The 22,723-nt window shown below is 43.0% G+C and overlaps 1 protein-coding gene across 4 annotated transcripts; it reads right to left on the bottom strand.

The window, feature by feature from the left end:
- Window positions 1-9,989: 9,989 nt before the first annotated feature.
- Window positions 9,990-21,839, bottom strand: LOC311627663 (uncharacterized protein). 4 transcript variants are annotated; one of them, XM_084894170.1, is made up of 3 exons: window positions 21,625-21,839; window positions 18,864-18,919; window positions 9,990-14,144 (listed from the first exon to the last, which is right to left on the bottom strand). In XM_084894170.1, the coding sequence occupies exon 3, from the start codon at window positions 14,086-14,088 to the stop codon at window positions 11,446-11,448; it is 2,643 nt and encodes an 880-aa protein (XP_084750296.1). In that variant the 5' UTR covers window positions 14,089-14,144; window positions 18,864-18,919; window positions 21,625-21,839; the 3' UTR covers window positions 9,990-11,445. The 4 variants fall into 4 exon arrangements, with proteins under 4 accessions (XP_084750296.1, XP_084750297.1, XP_084750298.1 ...); XM_084894171.1 differs by having other exon boundaries at window positions 21,657-21,829; XM_084894172.1 differs by lacking the exon at window positions 18,864-18,919 and having other exon boundaries at window positions 21,657-21,829.
- Window positions 21,840-22,723: the final 884 nt, after the last annotated feature.

Raw genomic sequence — 22,723 nt, forward strand, 5'->3', positions numbered from 1 at the left:
CTGGGGATATGCCCGCAACCAAGGTACATGCCCTTGACCGGAATCGAACCCGGGTCCCTTCAGTCCCCAAGCCAACGCTCTATCCATTGAGCTAAACCGGTCCCGGCTGTTTGTTGATTTTTTGATGATAGCCATCTGGCAGGTGTGAGGTGATATCTCATTGTGGTTTTAATTTGCATCTCTCTGATGATTAGTGATGTTGAGCATCTTCTCATATGTCTATTAGCCATCTGTATTTCTTCTTTGGAGAAGTGTCTGAACAAGTTTTTTTCAAATTTTTCATTGGATTGTCTGTCATCCTGATGTTGAATTGTATAAGTTCCTAATATATTTTGGAAATTAACTCCTTATCCGATGTATCATTGGCACATATGTTCTCCCATACCATTTTGTTGATAGTTCCTTTTGCTGTGCAAAAACTTTTTAGTTTGATGTAGTCCCATTCTTTATTTTTTTCTTTGTTTCCCTTGCCCTAGGAGATATATTGGCAAAAATATTGCTACCAGAGATGTCTGAGATTTTACTGCCTCTGTTTTCTTCTAGGATTTTTATGGTTTTGTGACTTACATGTATGTCATTTTGAGTGTATTCACGTATATGGTGTAAGTTTTTTGTCTAGTTTTGTTTCAAGATTGATCAACCTTTAACCAGATTCCTCAAAAATAATAGGACCCATATAGATAAAATCAGAAACGAAAGAGGAGGAATAACAACTGACATCACAGAATACAAATGAGTGTATGAAAATATATGAACAACTATATTTCAACAAACTGTAGAACCTGATTAAATGGACATATTTCTAGAATATCCCACCTTCCAAAACTGAATCAGGAACAATCAGAATACTTAAATAGAGAGATTACAACTCATGAAACTGAAGGAGTAATAAAAATTTCCCTGGCAGAAACCGGTTTGGCTCAATGGATACAGCATCGGGCCCGCAGAATGAAGGGTCCCAAGTTCAATTCCAATCAAGGGCATGTACCTTGGTTGTGGGCACATCCCCAGTGGGGGGTGTGCAGGAGGCAGCTAGTCAATGTTTCTCATCTTTCTTTCCCATCAATGTTTCTAACTCTCTATCCCTCCCCCTTCCTCTCTGTAAAGAAATAAAAAATATAATAAAAATCAATAAAATATATTATAAATAAATAAATAAAAAATTTTCTGCACACAAAAGTCCTAGACTGGATGGCTTTGCAGTTAAAATTTACCAAACATTCAAAGAAGAACTTATACCTATCCTTCTCAAACTATTCTGGAAAATTTAAGAGGAGGTAGATTCCAAGCATTTTTTATGAGGTCAGCATTCTCCTAATTCAAAAACCAGATAAAGACACTACAAGGAAAAAAATATAGGCTAATATTCTTCATGAACACAGATGAAAAATCCTGAACAAAATATTAGCAAATTGGATCCAGCAATACATGAAAATATCATGTATTGTGATCAAGTGGGATTTATCCTGGGGATCCAAGGTTAGTGCAATATTAGCAAATCAATAAAAGTGATACATTGCATAAACAAAATAAAGGATAAAAAACACTGTCATATCAATAGATGCAGAAAACACATTTGATAAAATCCAGCACCCATTTATGATTAAAACTCTCAGCAAATTAGGAATAGAGTATACCTCAAAATAATAAATGCCATATATGACAGATGTACAGCCAACATTATACTCAGTGGATAAAAGCTAAAAGCATTTACTTTAAGATCAGGAACAAGACAGGGATGTCTCCTTTAACCACTCTTATTCAACACAGTACTTTAATTACTAGCCACAGTAATCAGACAAGAAGAATTAAGGGGGATTTAAATTGAGAAGGAAGAAAAAAAATGTCATTATTTGCTAATGGCATGATTTGTACATAGAAAACTCTAAAGACCACCAAAACCCCAGTGATTTAATTAATAAATTCAAGAACGTAGCAGGATTATAAAATTAATATTCAGAAATCAGCCGAAACCGGCTTGGCTTAGTGGTTAGAGCGTCAGTCTGCAGACTGAAAGGTCCCACGTTCAATTCCGGAAAGGGCATGCACATTGGTTGCAGGGATGTGCCATAGGCAGCTAGCTGATTGATGTTTCTAGCTCTCTATCCCTCTCCATTCCTCTCTGTAAAAAAATAAGATATATTAAAAAAAAAAATCTGTCAACAAGTGAATCTAAAAATCAAGTGAATTAAAATCTGATGAACAGAATAAACTGGGAAATATAATAGAATCAGGGGCATAGAAAGGGAGTGGACTGACAGTTCTCCGAGGGAAAGGAGTGTGAGGGGTGTGGGAAGAGACTGGACAAAAATTGTACATCGATGGACGAGGACTGTGCGGGGAGTAAGGGCAGAGGGTGGGGTGGGGACCGGGTGGTGGGAGCTATGGGGGGGAAAAAGGAACAACTCTAATAATCTGAACAATAAATACTTATTTAAAAATGGTTTTTCATTGATTTTGGAGAGGAAGAGAGAGGAGGAAGAGAGAGAAACATCAATGATGACAGAGAATCATGGATTGGCTGCCTCCTGCATTCCGCTCACCTGGGCATGTGCCCTTGACCAGAACGAAACCCACGTCGACGCCCTCTCTTTCCATGTGTAATTTCCTTTTCCGAAAGTGTTACACTCAAAAACCAACCTTCAGTTATCTACAATATATTTACTTATTTGCTCAATCCTAGAATACATGGAATATAGTTGCATAATTGTTATGTCTTCTGTGGAAAACAAATCTACTACATAAGAGTTCAATATTCGTTAGAACCTGGGAGTATGGAGGCAAAATACTGGTTCAAAACGTACTCTCCTTTTTACTATGTGTGACATTCATTTCAGGTTCATTTTATCCCAATTGTATTCTTTGTTAGAGTTTTGCCCTTTTATTTATTTTCTTTTTTAATAAAGCATATGTTATTGGTTTTTACAGAGTGCAAGGGAGAGGGATAGAGAGTTAGAAACATCGATGAGAGAGAAACATCTATCAGCCGCCTCCTGCACATCCCCTCCCTGCTGGGGATGTGCCTGCAACCAAGGTAAACGCCCTTGACCAGAATTAGACCTGGGGCCCTTCAGTCTGCAGGCTGATGCTCTATCCATTGAGTCAAACTGGTTAGGGCTTATACTTGATTTTATTCATTAAGAAGGTTGGGAATGTGAAATGTTAGCATGGTTCTAAAAGTCAGAACTGCACAAAACCATACATTCTCACTGTTGCCATTTTTCTACCCTGTTTCCACCATCTTATTTTTACCCCATTTCCACCCACTCGCTGGATGTAACCAATATTATTGGTTTTTGGGTTACCTTTCCCAAGTTTCTTTTTGTATAATCCTATAGATGATATATATTTTTCTTATTTCTCCTTTCTTTCGCAAAAGGTGACATACTTTCTCAGATTTTGCTCTTTCATTTAACAATAGATTTTGGTAGCCAATCCCTATCAGTTTATAGATATTAATCTCCTTTTTATAGATGTATAGTATTCCCTTGGATGGATCTACTGTTGTTCAGTCAGCTATTCTGCCATGTCAGTTATTTAAATTGTTTCTAGGATTTTGTAAGTACAATGCTAAAATGAATTACTTTGGGCATTCATATTCTTGTACAACTGGAGATGTTTGACAAGAGTAAACTGGGAAAAGCCTGTGTCATTTGTTAAATATTGCCTACTTTCCCAAAATTAGCATACCAATTTGCATTCCGACCAGTGATGTCTAAGAGTCTCTATTTTTCCCCAGGCTTGACAACAGAATGTGTTGGTGTCCTTTTTAATTTTTGCTAATCTGATAGGTGAGAAATATGTCAGTGTTATTTTAATGTGCATTTTTCTTATTAAACAGTTGAATAGTTTTTCATATGCTTAAGGAACATTTTTTATTTTTATTTTATTTTAGTGTGAATCATCTGTTCATGTCTTTGACTCATGCATCACGTTTCTGCAAGTTTCCCCCCTCAATTTTTTTTTTTTTAATATATATTTTATTGATTTTCTTACAGAGAGGAAGGGAGAGAGATAGAGAGCTAGAAACGTCGATGAGAGAGAAACATCGACCAGCTGCCTCTTGCACACCCCCTACCGGGGATGTGCCCGCAACCAATGTACATGCCCTTGGCCGGAATCGAACCCGGGACATTTCAGTCCGCAGACCGATGCTCTACCGCTGAGCCAAACCGGTTTCGGCTCCCCCCTCAATTTTTAAAAGTTCTTGTATGTTAGCAATGTTATATATTCCTGTATGTTACATGTTATAGTTTCTCTCAGCTTGTCATTTATTTTAGACTTTTCTTATTAAAATATTTTATTTTCATTTAAATAAATTTATTACTCTTTTATTGCTCCTGGATGAATTTACTTTTTTTTTTTCTTTTTACATATTTTATTGATTTTTTACAGAGAGGAAGGGAGAGAGATAGAGGGTCAGAAACATCTAAAAAAGAGAAATATCAGTCAGCTGCCTCTTGCAACACCCCCTAATGGGGACATGCCCGCAACAAAGGTACATGCCCTTGACTGGAATCGAAACTGGAACCCTTCAGTCTTCAGTCTGATGCTCTATGCACTGATCAAAACCAGTCTTGGCTGAATTTACTTTTTATTAAACCCAGGAATGTTCAATTATAATAAACTCATTTTGCTATAAATAACATATTTGAGCTTAAAATAATGTTAATTATAATATCTTACTCTTCCATTTTAAAATATTTTTGCATTTAAAAATATGTTAAAAGGCAATCATTTAACAAATAAATAAAAACATGTACCTAAGGACACAGGCTCCAATATAGCTCAGCAGGGCACTGACCGGAGGCCCATAACCCTTAGCAGCAGTAACAAGGCATGTCCGCTGCTCAAGAACTTTGGCAGCAGCAGCAGCAAAGCTAGAGGAAGCTTCAATGAACTAACTCAGTTCTCGGGTCTCCTCTGCACTTCCCTGTGCTATACAGACGTTTATAGACAGAAAATTCTCATTTTTCCTTGCTGCCTCATGAAATTTGGTTTCAAGTCACCACCTGTGATACACTATTAACTCCCCCCCACCCCCACCCCCAGCAATATGAAAAGCATTTATTCCATATATTGCACTGCTGCAATACTCTAAGCCTGGCCATCCACCTTCCTTTACCTACCAATGGAAGTGTTGCTTTCCCTGGTATAAAACTATTCATATTCCTAGTGGATCTTTTAGATACTCTTTGTTTGTTTGTGGTTAGTTCATACCTGAAAAGGAAAAGGAAAAGTGCCAAGCAGGTGATGCTATCACAGAACTGAATTTACCTTTAAGCTTCTCACAGAAAATGAAGTTTGGATTGTGTGGATCCACTCATATATGGCTTTTTTTTTCTTCTTTTTTTTTCCATTAAGTACATAGACAGTCCTATACTCCTGGTTTTACATTCATGGATTCAACCGAGGATAAAAAACAGTGTTTTCTTTATGGTTGGGGATCTGTAGATGGAGGGCTGACTGTAGGCACTGTTCTATGCCATCCTATATAATAAAAGCACAGTATGCAAAGTGACCGAAAAGCAGAATGACTAGTCGTAATGATGTGCACTGACAATCGGGGACAGAAGCTTAAAAGGGAGCTGCGCCCTGGTGGTCAGAGGGCTCCCACAGGGGGAGCACAGCGCATCATGAAGGTAGACTCACGGCTGGAGAGTGGAGCCTCGATGGTGGGAGCCTCTCCTGCCTCCGCTGCAAGTGGGTGTTAAGGAGTCAGGGGTCCTGGACTGCAAGTGCCTCAGAATAGGAGAGCCCCAGACTGCAAGAAAGCGCAGGCAGACCAGGTTGAGGGGCACCCTCCACCCTCGTAATGCCCAGTGTACGAGCATCATGCATCATACCTCTAATTTTTAATAAGGGACTTGAACAGCCATGGATGTGGTATCCACTGGGTGGTCCTGGAGCCAATCCCCTTTATATACCAAGGTATGATTGTCCTTAAGCTTTAGGGGAGTCAACAGTTACACTCACATTTTCCACTATGTCAGAATGGGGGATTGGTGCCCTAAACCCTAGTAGCTCAAGATTCAACTGTATTGCTAATGCAAGCAAACAGTCCATTACATGGATTTACCAAAACTAATTTATCCATTTTTGAAAATATTCTTGTATTGATGCACTCTTCTCAATTCTTTTGTATTCTGAACAATAGAACCATCTTTTTAAAAATATATATATACGTATATATATTGATTTTTTACAGAGAGGAAGGAAGAGGGATAGATAGCTAGAAACATCGATGAGAAAAACACCGATCAGCTGTCTCCTGCACGCCCCCTACTGGGGATGTGCCTGCAACCAACGTACATGCCCTTGACCGGAATTGAATCAGAGACCCTTCAGTCCGCAGGCCAATGCTCTATCCACTGAACTACACCGGTTTCGGCAATCATTATGTTTTAATGTACATTTTGCAATTTGTGTGGTTATTTCTTGAGAATAGCTGGATTTGAATTGATGGGTAAAATGCAGACATATGTACCTAAGGTTTTAAAACAATTGAAAAACTGAACTTTCAGCCGGTGAGGTTTTAAGAGTTTGTGACCCCAAAAATAACCTGTATGTCATCTGATTCACACCCAGGCCAACACTGGGAATTAGCACGCCTCCCCATCTTTGCTGAATCAGGAGGTGAGCCAAGTGAAAATGGTCACATTTGTGTCTTGTGAGAAATTCTGGCGTTACCGGTAAAGGTGGACTTTCCTTTTGTATGTCCAGGTGGACTCGTGATGCTGTTTTCTGGAGATGGTCTCTGTGCTGCAGGGGAGCTCTTCTGCGAGAAGATGGGGCCTTACCATTGCCATCCTCTCCTACTTCCCCATACCTCACAGAAGCCCCAGGTCAGGGAGAGGGAGAGCTCTCATGCTTATGCCATGTGGGGCCAGTGCAATGAACAATGGCCACAGGAGAAGAAAAGAGGAACTTGCTCTCATCATACACAGTGAAGAATGGGAAGTCATTGTAGAGGCAGAAAACTGCTAACTACAAGAGGAGGCTGGAAGGTGTCCTATGAGAAATGGACAAGGACACAATTCACACAGCAGAGACAGAGGGACAGGTACAGAGACACAGACAGTGCAGGATGGTGGCTGACACTGAGGCAGCAGAACCAAGGAAGAGTCTTTTACCCAGACGCTCCGAGCAGCAGTCTGTGGCTGTCACACATTAGCCCAGTGATGTGGGAGTTTGGCTCACTCTGCTAAGCCTTAGCTTCCTGTTCTATAAAATGGGATAACAGAACTAGTCCATCATGGATATATTGCAGGAACTGAGAACTGTGTAAGCCACTGTCTTACTATATTTAAATTCTCAACAAACTTTATTTCTTAGAAACTCTATCACAGTGAAAGGACCTTCTATTCTTAGAAAGGTCATCTAGTTAGTGCAAATTTCAACTCAGTGCTGCCTCTAAACCACACATGTCAAACACAAGGCCCGCGGGCCAAATCCGGCCCGTCAGGCCTTGCAATGTGGCCCGCACTGCGCTGTCATCACTGCACTCCGTGCGTTCCATCACAATGACTCGCGGTGACATAGGAGGCTTGTGATCTCGCCGGCAGCCGTACTTGCTATCTATTACGCATGCGCATAGATAACAAGTCACGCGAGATTCAGGAGGTGTGACCTATAGTCCGGCATCTGATGTGGTTGTGCGGGTGGCAGAGCAGAGGAGAGAGTGAGTGTGCAGGCATAAAAAATACACAGCAGAAGCTGCCAGTTCCTGGCATAAAGTGCAGGCATAAAAATCGCAACAGAATCTGCTATCTGTACCCAACCAGGCATTTATTGACTGACTTTTTTTTCTCCACTCCATCTGCCAAATCAAGCTATCCCTGTGCAGTTTTCAACTTTTTCCTTCTAACGCAGATTTCCAATAAACTACATCTTTTACTGCCAATATTGATCCCAAAATGTCCAGGAAAAGAAAAGTTGACGGTGAAGGCAGACTATTTAATGACAAATGGGAAAATGAATACATGTTTGTGCTTAGAGAGGGCAAACCAGTGTGTATATTGTGTTATGAGACAGTGTCGGTGATGAAAGAGTACAATATACGTCGTCATTTTGACACCAAACATAATGTTAAGTATGGCAAATATACTTTGGAAGAAAAGCATAAAATTGTTAAAGAACTAAAAGGCAAACTACAATCACAGCAGCAAATGTTTACAAAGGCTACAGCGAAAAATGATGCTGCAGTGAAAGCAAGCTTTATAGTGGCTGAAGAAATTGCCCGTACTTCAAGGTGTTTTTCAGAGGGTGCCTTTTTGAAGCAATGCATGCTAAAAGTGTGTGAGCAAGTATGCCCAGACCAGATACAGAGTTTTCAAAATGTCAGTTTGTCAAGAAACACCATTGCAGATAGAGTTCAAGAACTCTCAGGAAATCTATCATCACAGCTGGCCGAACAGGCATGCAGTTATCTCGCTTTTTCACTTGCTATCGATGAAAGCACAGACAACGCTGATACAACACAGCTGTCCATCTTTATACGTGCTACGAAGACCGACCTCTCTGTCACTGAGGAACTTTTGGATGTAGCTGCCATGCATGGGACGACGACTGGTAGAGATATACTTGAGGCTGTGGAGAAATCTATAAATAATTTTAAATTACCCTGGGAAAAGCTGGTGGGGCTAACTACCGATGGCGCACCTTCAATGTGCGGAGAAAAGAAAGGCTTGGTTGGACTAATGAAGGAAAGAATGCAAAAAAGTCACTGCCACACACCCTTGATTACTTATCATTGCATTATCCACCAAGAGGCTATGTGTGGAAAAGTTCTGGACATGAATGACATAATGACCACGGTCATTAAAACTATTAACTTTATACCGGCACGTGGCCTGAATCATCGCCAGTTCCAGCAGTTTTTACAGGAGGTGGGTGCAGAGCATGGAGACGTGCCATACCACACAGAAGTAAGATAGCTGAGCAAGAGCGCAGTCCTCAAAAGATTTTTTGAGCTCAGAGAACAAATTGCTCTTTTCATGGAAAGTCAAGGAAAGCCCTTGCCTGAACTGCCGGATCCCGCCTGGCTATGTGATTTTGCTATGATGTGTGACATATGCGAGCATCTCGCCCAACTGAATCTGAAGCTGCAGGGACGCAAACAAGTCATCACGAAGATGTCTGACATGATCACAGCATTCCAGCGTAAACTTCAACTATGGAAGTCCCAACTGGAACAGGACAATCTTGCCCACTTTCCCGTTTGTTTGAGTATCTCAACCACTATTTCTGGTACTTTTCCTTGCAGTCGGCTGGCTACCAAAGTTAGCCGTTTACTAAGTGAATTTGAGCGGCGCTTCTCTGACTTTAGAACACAGCACTCAGGCTTTGACATCTTTTCCAATCCTTTTACAGTTGATGTCAACAATGTGCCCCATCACCTTCAGGTGGAGAGAATCGAGCTTCAGTCTGACAGTGGCCTGAAATCAAGGTTTCAGGATGTTGAAATTGAGGACTTCTACCCTCTACTGCCCCCTGACTCAATGCCAGAGCTCCGACTTCATGCTGCCCGTATTCTATCCATGTTCGGGAGCACCTATCTTTGTGAACAGATGTTTTCAATAATGAATCTGAACAAAAACAAGCACAGATCACGCATTACCGATGACAACCTCCATGCTGTTTTGCGGGTTGCTACAGCCCAAGAAATAAAACCGAACATTGACTCATTGATCCGGGGAAAACGGTGTCAGACATCTAGCCAGAAAACAAAACAATGAGCATTTTAGGTACATTCCAATATTACTGTTTTGCTTGATACCAATATTACTGTTTTGCTTGATAGCATGTGAGTTGGTTAACAGCACTGTTAAGGAAAAGATTGTTCCACTCATTTTAAATTCACATTTCTGGTTAACATTGTCAGTTTATGACTGTTCAGTAAACCATTCGGCCCGCAATTTAGGCTGGATTTTATATTTTGGCGCCTTCTCTGATTGAGTTCGACACCCCTACTCTAAACTGACTGTGAAGATCAGTCTCAAGCTGGTTCATTTTTCCTTTCCCTTTAGTACCTCATGTTGATAACCTCTGCAGCCCACTGTGATGTCCCCAAGAAGGACCCATTTACAAGTAGTTCTCTAGCCCCTTGCAAATACTGCCAAGTCCTACTCTCCGACAAACGAGCCAATAATACACAGTTGGGAGAGGATAGTTTCTCTTCAATAAACAGTGCTGGGAAAACTAGTAACTCACATCCAAAGGAATGAAATAAGACCCTTATATTGAGTTAATTATTGATTTTATTTATTTTTTTTTTCCAATATGAAAAACACTTATCCTACAAAGCAAAAACAATGCAAACAGAGAAATTCTAACCTTCATTTTTGTTGTTTAACTGCCCATTTCTTAAAGAAAATTGCCAAAATTCATAGATTTGGCAGAACATATGCTCAGAAATTTAACCCAATATAACCCAGATAGCAAATGCACATCTGAAATAAGTCTCACCATAAACCCTTAGAAGAAAATGCAACTGAACAATGACATAGCATGACAAAGGTACAAAAAAGATTTAAATAAAGGACGACTGACCAAAGCAACTCTTTTCTAGAATGTGGAGGAATTAAATCTGTCCTAGACTGCTGGAAGGATGCAAAAATGTACAATTGGCTTAAATCACAACTTTCTAATTTTTCTAAGTTAAACATTCACCTCTCTTCTGAATTGCACATTGCATTATGAATTATTAATGAAGATCAATTAAACCTATCTCCATTTTAAGAATTATGCACAATCCCTCTTAGGCCAGTGATTCTGTAGCAGTTATGCTTTCCCTTAAACCCTACTTTCCTACACCCAAGTGACCATCACACATGAAGTTGCAAACATTAGGACACATGGCCCTTTGCACAGTCTTTGAAAGTGATTGCCTCCAAAAGTATGGGAACACCCTATGAACAGTCTGATGACAATGAAAGTGACTGTTTCTGGCAAAATATTTCCCATATTCACTGCAATCCTGAGGCCTTTCTCATGTGAACTCTTTGATGAAGACGCAAGTATTGTTCAGGGCAAACAATTTCCCACACTGACGGCACTCATAGGGCCTTTCTCCAGTGTGAACTGTCTGATGACGATGGAGGCCTTCACTAGTGGAAAAAGATTTACCACACACACTGCACTCATAAGGCCTTTCTCTAGTGTGAACTCTCTTATGACAACCCACATTAGCTGCATTCATAAGGCCATACTCAAGTGTGAAGTCTCTGATGACGAAGGAGGCTTCTGCTAGTGGTAAAAGATTTCCCACACTGACTGCATTCATGGTTTTCTCCAGAGTGACATTTCTGATGATAACTCAAATGACAGCTCCTGATAAAAGATTTCCCACACTGAGTGCACTCATAAGGCCTTTCTCCAGTGTGAAGTCTCTGATGATGATAAAGGCTACTTGCATAGGGAAAACATTTCCCACAGTGACTGCACTCATAAGGCCTTTCTCCAGTGTGAAGTCTCTGATGATAAAGGAGGCCATTGCGCCTGGTAAAAAATTTCCCACTCACTGCACTCATAAGGCCTTTCTCCACTGTGAAATCTCTGATGACAAAGGAGGCCTTCACGAGTGGTAAAAGATTTCTCACACTGACTGCACTCATAAGCCATTTCTTCAGTGTGAATTCTTTGATGACGACGGAGGTTACTCTTACATGAAAAAGACTTCCCACACTGACTGCACTCATAAGGCTTTTCTCCAGTGTGAAGTCTCTGATGTCGAACAAGGCCATCACCAGTGGTGAAAGATTTCCCACACTGACTGCATTTATGTTTTTCTCCATTGTGACATTTCTGATGATTACTCAAATGAGAGCTCCGGATAAAAGTTTTCCCACATTCATTGCACTTGTAAGGCCTTTCTCCAGTGTGAAGTCTGTGATGGTAATGGAGGCCATATCTAGTGGTAAAAGTCTTCCCACACTGACTGCATTCATGTTTTTCTGCAGTGTGACATTTCTCATGATCACTCAAATTACAGCTCCTGGTAAAAGATTTCCCACATTTACTACACCTGAAAGGCCTTTCTTGAGTGTGAAGTCTTTGATGACGAAGGAGGTTTCCGCTAGTGGAAAAAGATTTCCCACACTGACTGCATTCATATTTTTCTCCAGTGTGAAGTCTCTGATGACGACTGAGTTTACTCCTACAGGTAAAAGATTTCCCACACTGACTGCACTCATAAGGCCTTACTCCACTGTGAAGTCTCTGATGTCGACCAAGGCCATCACCAGTGGTAAAAGATTTCCCACACTGGCTGCATTCATGTTTTTCTCCACTGTGACATTTCTGATGATAATTCAAATGAGAGCTCCGGATAAAAGATTTCCCACATTCACTGCACTTGTAAGGCCTTTGTCCAGTGTGAAGTCTCTGATGATAATGGAGGCCATATTTAGTGGTAAAAGATTTCCCACACTGACTGCATTCATGTTTTTCTCCAGTGTGACATTTCTGATGATCACTCAAATGACTGTTCCTGGTAAAAGATTTCCCACATTTATTACACTTGTAAGGCCTTTCTCGACTATGAAGGCTTTGATGATGAAGGAGGCTTCCGCTAGTGGTAAAAGACTTCCCACACTGACTGCATTCATGTTTTTCTCCAGTGTGAAATCTCTGATGACGACGGAGTTTACTCCTATAGCTAAAAGACTTCCCACACTGACTGCACTCATAAGGCCTTTCTCCAGTGTGAAGTCTCTGATGTCGACCAAGTCCATCACCAGTGGTAAAAGATTTCCCACACTGACTACATTCATGTTTTTCTCCACTGTGACATTTCTGATGATAATTCAAATGAGAGCTCCTGATAAAAGATTTCCCACATTCACTGCACTTGTAAGGCCTTTGTCCAGTGTGAAGTCTCTGATGATAATGGAGGCCATATTTAGTGGTAAAAGATTTCCCACACTGACTGCATTCATGTTTTTCTCCAGTGTGACATTTCTGATGATCACTCAAATGACAGCTCCTGATAAAAGATTTCCCACATTCACTGCACTTGTAAGGCCTTTCTCGAGTGTGAAGTCTTTGATGATGAAGGAGGCTTCCGCTAGTGGTAAAAGATTTCCCACACAGACTGCATTTATATTTTTCTCCAGTGTGAAGTCTCTGATGTTGATGAAAGTCATCACCAGTGGTAAAAGATTTCCCACACTGACTGCACACATAAGGACTTTCTCCATTATGAAATCTCTGAAGACAATAAAGTCTAGAGATTGCGGAAAAATATTTCCCACATTCAACAACCTCATATGGCTTTTCTCCGGTGTGAACTCTCCGGTGTTGCACAAGGGCTCCCCTTTGGCTAAAGAATGTCCCACATTCAGCACACTCATGATGCTTTTCTATAGAATGAACTTCCTGGTGTTGAATGAGTGTGGAGTGTTTTCTATAGCACATCCCACATTCACTGCACTTGTATGGCCTGTCTCCTGTGTGCAATTTCTGATGATTATGGAGGTCAGAGATTTTTGTAAAAGATTTCTCACATACACGGCACACAAGACACTGTATTCCATTATGGACACCATGGTCCTGAGCAAGCGACTGGTTCCAGCCAATGGCTTTCTTGCTGAAATAAAACTGCTTTGCACATGCCCCACACCTCAACAGTTTCAGGCTATGTGGTGTTCCCTGCTGCTCAAACAAGTAAAAGATGTCTCTCAGGACTCGCCCACAACTCTCACAGGGATGGCTCTTCTGGGAGGATAAAGCTACATTGGGGATTTTTGCCTGTGACACTCTCACAGAAACATGCTCTTCAGTAGGTACCTCCACATCCTCTGCTCCACAGCAGCAACCTAGAGAGGATGTGAGTTCAAAGTTCTCCAGCATCACTTCCAGGAACAGGTGTCTCTGAGCCTCATCAAGGAGGCACCATTCCTCCTTAGAGAAGCGCACAGCAATATCCTCAAAGGTCACACCAACCTCAGATGGGGGCCTCTGTGAGTTGAACGGGGTGAGGGTGTCAGGAGAAAGGGCAGCCAGGGATACAGTGGTTCCTGTCCCAGGCCCAGCACTAGTCACCTCAGATACTGTTTGGTGGAGATCAGGACTCTTGCGCCTTCTCATTCTGGCTTCTTTACCAAGACTCGGTGCTTAGGATGCTCTGACCCACGTGGGTGATCCTGAGAGAAGTGGAAATGAACATCAGAAGGAGAGCACTGGAAGTCAACTATTGACTTTATTTTTACCTAGGTATATGCCCTCGACAGGAATCAATTCTGGGAGCCTTCAGTCCAGGCCAATGCTCTTTCCCTGAGCCAAACTAGCTAGGGTCAACTGTTCACTTTAAAAACTGCAAACAACTGCACTGCAAAGCTTTCTATAAGAACCTCATGTAATCTGTTTGAGCAAGTATAGCTTAAAATGAGTCAGTTTACCCATGTCCTAAAGTACACTTGTTGCATGAGTTATGAAGTAATTTGGATTGGATAAACAAACTCATGTGTTTGGCCATAGAAATATAAGAGAATTGCTACAGATTTCAGATGAAAAAGTGTCTGGAAATGTTGGACATTCTCACAGAAGTAATTACAGAGAGACATAAAATAACTTTGAGAGAAACATTTTCTTCTAGGATAAATTTTTTTAAATGGATGAAAAAGCAGTAACAAAAAAGACATTCAGCCGGGACCGGTTTGGCTCAATGGATAGAGCGTCGGCTTGGGGACTGAAGGGTCCCGGGTTCGATTCCGGTCAAGGGCATGTACCTTGGTTGCGGGCATATCCCCAGTAGGGGGTGTGCAAGAGGCAGCTGATCGATGACTCTCTCTCATCAATGTTTCTAACTCTCTATCTCTCTCCTTCCTCTCTGTATAAAATCAATAAAATATATTAAAAATAATTTAAAAAAAAAAAAAAAAAAAAAAGACATTCATAACATTAACAAAAACACTAACTGAGAAGCCAAGATGGGGGCGGAGGCATAGGTAAACACGTGAACGGCTGTCTCCCACAACTTCAAAACTATTGTACAACTAAAAGACAAAATGGACATCATCCAGAACCACAGGAAGGCTTGCTGAGTGGAAATTCTACAACCAGAATGAAAGATAAAAGCACTCTGACACTAAGAGGAATTGCAGAAGTAAAGGCAGAAGTAGAGAGGTGCACATGGAGAGGGCTGCCAAATGAGTATGCGGCTGACTTTATCAGGTGGGAGGGAGAGAAAAGCTACTGAATGGTCTGAACTCCAGTTGTGGGTGAGACTGGGAACCCAGACTCATACGGGGAGAAAGTGGACTGTCTGACACCGGGGGGAACACAAGGGCAGCTTTCTCTCAGAGGTGCGTGCAGTGATTACTGCAGGGCACTGAGACTCCGGGGCCTCTGAGGGCAGGGCTGGTGGGAAGCAATTGCTGTTTCCTCTTCCCTGAGACTCTGTCCCATGCAAGCGGCGCAGAGGTTTTGCATATGAATAGCCTGGTGCTTTAAAATCTAAACTTACCTAACAAACTGCAGCTCAGTCAGTGAGACCCAGAACATGCAAAAGAAGGTCTGAGGCCCCACAGCAGCTTTCATTTGCTTCACAGTTGGGCCTCATCTAGGAATCTTCAAAACCCAAACAAAGAACAGGAATCTAGAGATCTCTCCATAGCTCCTGCTGGGTGCCCAAAGGCACAGGCTAAGTTCACACCTCCTTTGAGACCCAAGAGCCAATGTACCCAGGGGTCAGAGTAGGACCATCCAGATTACAACTCCTAAGATCTACTAGGGACACACTCAGGGTGCAGACTCAGTGAGCACTATAGGCACACTAAAGCATGTCTTGCTTTATAAGTGTGTCTCAAGCACAGAAGTTCTCCCTTCATAAACACAGCTGACCCTCACTGCCAATTGTCCTGGAGGTCGACTCCTCCCAGTGATAACAACAATCAAGGCTTACAAAATGACTGTGCACACAGCCCACAAAGGGGTGAACCAAATGTGTCCACTTCAGGTAACTGGGGAGGCTGAGCCACTGGGCCCTATTGGACACCTAGTGCACCAAACCACTCTATCAACACAGGGAGGCAGCCAAAATGCGGAGACAAAGAAACAGGTCATAAATGAAAGAAATGGAGGAAAGCAAACACCTGGATATGGGGTTCAAAACCATAGTTATAAGGTGTTTCAAGAATTTTCTACAAAAGGCTGATAAATTTAGTGACACCCTAAAGCAGGGGTCTTCAAACTACGGCCAGCGGTCCACATGCGGCCCGCAGAGGAGTCTGATCCGGCCCGCCAGGTTTTTTGGGCAGTGAGCGCAGCCGAGGTGTTACAGTAGGAATTAGTAGTTCATATAGTCCCGGCCCTCCACCTCTCTGAGGGACCGTGATCTGGCCCCCACTTTAAAAAGTTTGAGGACCCCTGCAAAGGGTAGAAAGGGTAGAAAAAGGACCAACTAGGAATTAAGCATATACTCACTGAAATTAAAAAGAATATATATAGAGATCCAACAGCAGACTAGAAGATTGTAAGAATCAAATAAAACTTGGAAATACAAAGTAGCAAAATATACCCAATTGGAAAAGCAAAAAAAAAAAAAAAAGAATCCACAAATATAAAGTTAGCATAAGGAGCTTCTGGGACAACTTCAAGTGTATCAATATTCAAATTATGGGCATACTAGAAGAAGGGAGAGAGCAAGATACTGAAAACCTATTTGAAGAAATGATGACACAATACCTCCCCACCTGGTGAAAGAAAGAGATTTACAAGCCCGGAAGCGCAGGGAATGCCAAACAAATGGAATCCAAAGAGGACCACACCTATGATAGGGGGTGGGGAACAATGGTAAGATATGTACACAGATAATAATTTAATAAAAAAATAAATTAAAACAAAACACACACACACACACACACAAAAACAAACAAACAAACAAAAAAACAACCAGAAGACCACACAAGAAACATCATAGTTAAAATACCAAGAGCAAAAGACAAAGAGAGAATCTAAAAAGCAGCAAGAGAAAAACAGTTACCTACAAGGGAGCATCCATACCATTGTCAACTGATTTCTCAACAGACACTATGCAGGTCAAAAGGAAGTGGCAAGAAATATTGAAAGTGATGAACAGCAAGAACCTACAACCAAGATTATTCTACCCAGCAAAGCTATCATTCAGAATTGAAGGTCAGATAAAGACCTTCACAGATAAGAAAAAGGAAGAGTTCAACACTGCCAAGCCAGAATTATATAAAATGCTAAAGGGTGTTCTGGAAGAAGAGGAAGAATAAGAACAAGGTAAAGATAAAAATTATGAGAAACAAATACATATGTATCAACAAGTGAATTTAAAAATCAAGTGAATAAAAAATCTAATGAACAGAATAAAGTGGTGAATATAATAGAATCAGGGGAATAGAAATGGAGTGGGCTGACAATTCTTGGGGGAGGGGGTTGTAGGGTATGGAAAGAGACTGGACAAAAATTGTACACCTATGCATTAGGATAGTGGTGGGGAGGTAAGGGCAAAGGGTGGAAGGGGAAAGGGGTAGAGGGGAGGTATGGGGTAAAAAAGAGGAACAATTGTAATAATCTGAACAACAACAATTTATTAAAACAAACAGCTGGGACCGGTTTGGCTCAGTGGATAGAGCGTCCGCCTGCGGACTGAAAGGTCCCGGGTTCGATTCCAGCTGAGGGCATGTACCTTGGTTGCGGGCACATCCCCAGTAGGGGGTGTGCAAGAGGCAGCTGATCAATGATTCTCTCTCATCGATGTTACTAACTCTCTATCCCTCTCTCTTCCTCTCTGTGAAAAATCAATAAAATATATTTAAAAACAAACAAACAAACAAACAAAAAGCCACTAACTATAAGGGAAAACCATCTCAGTAAAAATGAAAATTAAATACATCATGTTTAGCTAATAGTAAAAAAATCTTAAGTTGATGAGCAGTTCAACAGTGGCCAGAACTGACAGATCTCTAGAAGTTCCATGGAGCCACATGTCACCACTTCCTCTAGCTCTTAGTGCCACCTCTGTCATCTGTGACTACACTGGGCTAAGCTAAGAATACTTCCCTGAGGCTAAGCAAGAGATGAAGAGAAACAGTTACCATAGCACTGGAGATCATTTTTGATGACACAAAGTCCTGTCCTAGACAAGATAAGGCTCTGAGAGAATTCTTGCTCTACATGTTCCCCATCTGCAGAGCAGAGAGGTCTATATGAAGCAGACACTTAATTGAAAGGTTTGTTTCCTCACGTACTTTCACACATTTATTGTCAACAGCCTCCTTTTAAATGTAGACTTATTGTCTGCACAAAATGATAGTGTTTAATATGGAAAGTAAAACTATGGAAATTTAAGTTCGACAAAAAACACAAATGGATCAGTACACTGGTACCCCCACCAGCTCATCCTCAACAGTAAGGGAAAGAACTTTACATATTCACTAGTTCAGACTACAAGCTCCAGCTTTAAGCGGGGGACTGACTCAACCCAATTTTCCTGGGGCTGTTCTGGCATGCTAGTCTCCCTCCTGGGAAACCTGGGAGAATTGCCATTGGAGCTGCACAGGTCTCTGTGAGGCCCAGGGAAAGTAACTGGATTAACTGCAGAAAAACAAAAGTAGGTTCAGGCAGTAACTTGGTTCTCCTGACTCCAAGGGATGGCAATTCCCTTTAAAGTAGGTGGTGACGTCGCAGAAATCAGAGAATGATGAGAGCCCAGCTGGAGAGAACTGAGCTTCAGGCAGGGAAATCTAGACCTCAATCAAGCCCTGGATGTGATTTTCCCAGGAGGGAAGTCATCCTGAGAAGTGGGAGTGAGCAGAGGGCACTGTTACAGAGTTCTCTACTCAGGCCTGGACATATTTCTGAGGCTTATATCTGAACTATGGACTAGAACTCACCTGAGCAGTGTCTGATGGATCTTCTTGTGGAAGAAGAGCAGTTGCAGCTCAGGTAGCTTGGAGGAAGCACACAGGAAAATATTAACCTGAATACTTCTTCCAAATTAATTTATTGTATGCCAAAATGATAGTGCTTCATATAAAGACTCTGGAAATTTAATTTTGAAAGAATATTAATGGACCTCTACACTGGCATACTCATTGTCACATCCACTGTTTCACAACTTCCTCATTTTGGGCCTCAAAGAACTAGGAAAATGTTTTTATTGCATGACGAGGTTGATTTCTCTGTCCTCCTACTCACTGCAGTAATTTCAACTATATACTCACTATGTGACACCTTTTTAAAAATTTTAGTACCAGTGACCTGGTGCACAAAATTGCTGCACATTCAAAAGGAATTAATAAGACCAAATATTTTAATATTGCTATTTGCCCTTTCACTATAATATAAGTGTCAGAGATTAAAGAAAATTAGTAAACTATTTATGAAAATCTTCCTCTCTTGTCAGAGTCTGGGTGTGCCGGGGACCCAGAGTCAAGTCCCCACCAACCTGTGCACTTTTCATAATCATGCAACACTCAGGCCTGTCCTGTCCCACCCTCGCAGGACCTGAGGTGCAGCCTCAGGTTCCCTGAGCCAGTGCAGAGCGCAGGCTTAGGTCCCCTGGTGTAGTGTCCAGGGCAAAGCTTCATGGCTGCAGTGAAGACCCGCCTGGTTTGGGGATGCATCCTCAGGTTCTCCTGGCCCGGGCTAGGGATGTGCCTTGTGGGCCCCAGTCAAGGCTTGCTGGGTGGGGACGTGGTATGAGATTACCGGCCTAGTGCCCGGGCTGGGGGGAGTTGTCTGAGGTCCCCCATCAAGTCCTACCGTGTGGGGGACATGGCCAGAGATTCCTCTGTCAAGCCCAGCTGGGTGGGGGACCCAGCCTCAGGTCCCTCTGATTGCTGGATAAGTCTCATTAAGGCAACTCAGCCTCTGCTTGGTTGCAACAATCTTGTGTTACAAAAACCCCTGCCTCTGCTGTAGGTACAGCCATCTTGTTAGAACCCCCACCCCCTTCTGTGGTCGCCTCCATCTTTGTGGTGGTCAATTTTCATATTCTCTCTTTATTAAATAGGATATTTGTATTGATTTCAGAGAGGAAGGGAGAGGGAGTGAGAGGAAGATTCTCATGATAAGAATCACTGATGGTCTGCCTTTTGCATGCCCACACTGGGGATTGAGCCTGTAACCAGGCATGTGCCCTGAGAATCAAACTGAGACATTCTGGTTCATAGGTCAATGCTCAAACTGAGCACCCTGGCTGGGCTGCACAACTGTTTAGCCTTGCAACTGATGCTTACAACCTAGGGGCTGGGAATCTAGCCCTGGGCTCTTACTGCTTGGGAACTGACAAACACCTCAAGTGGAAACTGCACGTTGAATTTTGGGCACATTTGTCTAAGGTTCTACTTCCATTTCAAACCTCAGACTCCATGGTATCTCTGAACTCCAACTTCCTTCTTCCCAGCCAACTGAAATGCCACAAGCCCTGACCACCTCTTTCAGCTTGGTCCCTGTCCTTGCTCTCTGAGTTAGTAAATGTTCTGGGCGGAAGCACAGGTAAATGTGGGCCTTCCTAGGTGCTCCCACATTCTCTGCAGCAATTTCCTTCAAGTTCTGTCTGACTTGATTTTTCTCTAATACCTTCAGTTGCTCTCAGTATTTTATTCAGCTTTTCTATGACATAAGCAACACTGTCACCCTCCTATGTGGAGGTTGAATGCACTTCATGCTCATCTACAAATGTCCTAAAGCTCCAAGGTACTGACTGGGTTAGGTTTCATTCACCCCAGATTCCTGACTGTTCTCTAACCCCTTCCTTACATGTTTGGAAGCACAAGAGACTTGGTTTTTAAAGAGGACATTCTGGCCGAAACCGTTTTGGCTCAATGGATAGAGCGTTGGCTTGGGGACTGAAAGGTACCGGGTTCGATTCCGGTCAAGGGCATGTACCTTGGTTGCGGGCATATCCCCAGTAGGGGGTGTGCAAGAGGCGACTGATCGATGACTCTCTCTCATCAATGTTTCTGGCTCTCTATCTCCCTTCCTCTCTGTACAAAATCAATAAAATATATTAAAAAAAAAAAAAAAAAAAAAGAGGACATTCTGATAACAGGGAAGCGAGTGGAAGGCTGCCTGTCCTGTTTATTGTAATTACGACTTAGGGGAGTGTCGAAGGTGGCACTCCTAAATATTTCTTAACCTTTCCAAACAAGTCTGTGCTCATGCAGGCCTCTGGGTGTTTACTCAAATCCTCTGCTTAATCCCTTGATGCCCTTGTCTAGAGGACAGTGTAAACACGTGTATCTCTCTCTCTTCCCCCCAGGATCTAAAGTAATCTAACATATAAAAGCCTAGAGTTAGTTTGGTTTAATTTCTTACCTTTTGAAATTCCAAGAAACTAATTCATTATCTCGGAAGCAGGCCCCGGGAGGACACTAAGCATACCTCCCCTCTATAACCTGTGTTCCCACTGCCAAATCTTAGACTTTTCGGGCTTCAGTGTAAGTGGGACAGGACGCACCTACAAGCCGCTCCTACCAAACCCAATGCCCATTTGGTTCTTAGTGTTCCCCATGGCGTCTCAGTGGCATTTAGCCCAGGGGACATTCGGCTCGCGCGGAGCCTTCCCTCCCTTGGTCTTCACAACGCCTTTTCTTCCTTCTCTTCTCTATTTCTCTGCCTCCCTGGCCCTCGCTGCCCAGCGCCGTCTGCGGTGCTGCCTCCCTGGGCCCTGACAGACTCACCGGCGCTCCTCGGGCTCCGGGGTGGCGGGCGGGGATCCGGGCGGCCGGGTCCAGCCCTGAACTTGTGAGGAGTCCGCGGCCCCCTCTCAGACGGTGGAAAGCGGATGGCTGGGTCCCGGGCGCAGCAACTCCACCGGGCGTGCGCGCTCCTCCGTCCCCCCAGACGCACACGTAGTCACCGGAAGCGCGGTGTTGCCGGAAGCGCCTTCTTGGAGACTCGCCCTTGTGGGCGGGGCTACCCCGTCCGGCCCCGCGAGAGGCGGAGCCAGCCTCTCGGTGTGGCTGGTGGAGGCGCCCAGCTGGAATCTGGTGGGGGTGCGAGGGGAGGGGAAGCCTCGGGGTGGCCCACGTCCTCTGGCCGGTGCTTCCCCGTCCTGCCTGGCTAGAGGCCAGGCTCCGGGCCCCGGTGAGGCCAGTGGGCGCGGCGGGCTGCGGGGCTGTGGTAGGAAATGCCCTGAAAAGGCGCCGCGGGAACTTGGAAATCGCGCAAGGCCGACATGAGAAGGCGCCGGGCCCAGCACCCCGAAGGGAAGGCCGTTGTCTGATCCTCTGAGGCGTGGCTGCATCGGCTCCCATCGGGCTAAGGGCGGGGCCTCACCATCTGGTGCGAATGTGACGGGTGTGGCACTTCAGGTCCCACTGAATCCCCGGACGTGGGGCTTAACTCAGTACAAGTGTGAAAAAAAAGAGCCACATGCTAACATGACAAGCTCAGGGAAGGCCTGTGTGGCAGGGTTGCAAACCCAGAGACCTAAGATAACCACAAAAGATGGTTTGAAAATTAAATATCTTAACAGGTTATGGTAGGTAGTCATGTCCCAGATATTTCACCTGACAAAGATCAACTTTGATCTTTTACAGAGCCCATCTGCCTCCCGGCATCTGAAATAACATTTCTGTGAAACGGCTGGGTAAAATGTAACTTCCTTTTTACTAGGGACCTCTCGGGGCACAACAAATGACCTTGAGACATTCCTCAATGTTATTGTTATTCAGTTAATTGTCAATTGTTAATTACGTTAGAATATCCTGTATCCATCTCTGTAATAGAAGCTCATGTCCATCAT

This window comes from Pipistrellus hanaki (genome assembly GCF_964339955.1).
Source record: "Pipistrellus hanaki genome assembly, chromosome: 9".
Taxonomy (NCBI): Eukaryota; Metazoa; Chordata; class Mammalia; order Chiroptera; family Vespertilionidae; genus Pipistrellus; species Pipistrellus hanaki.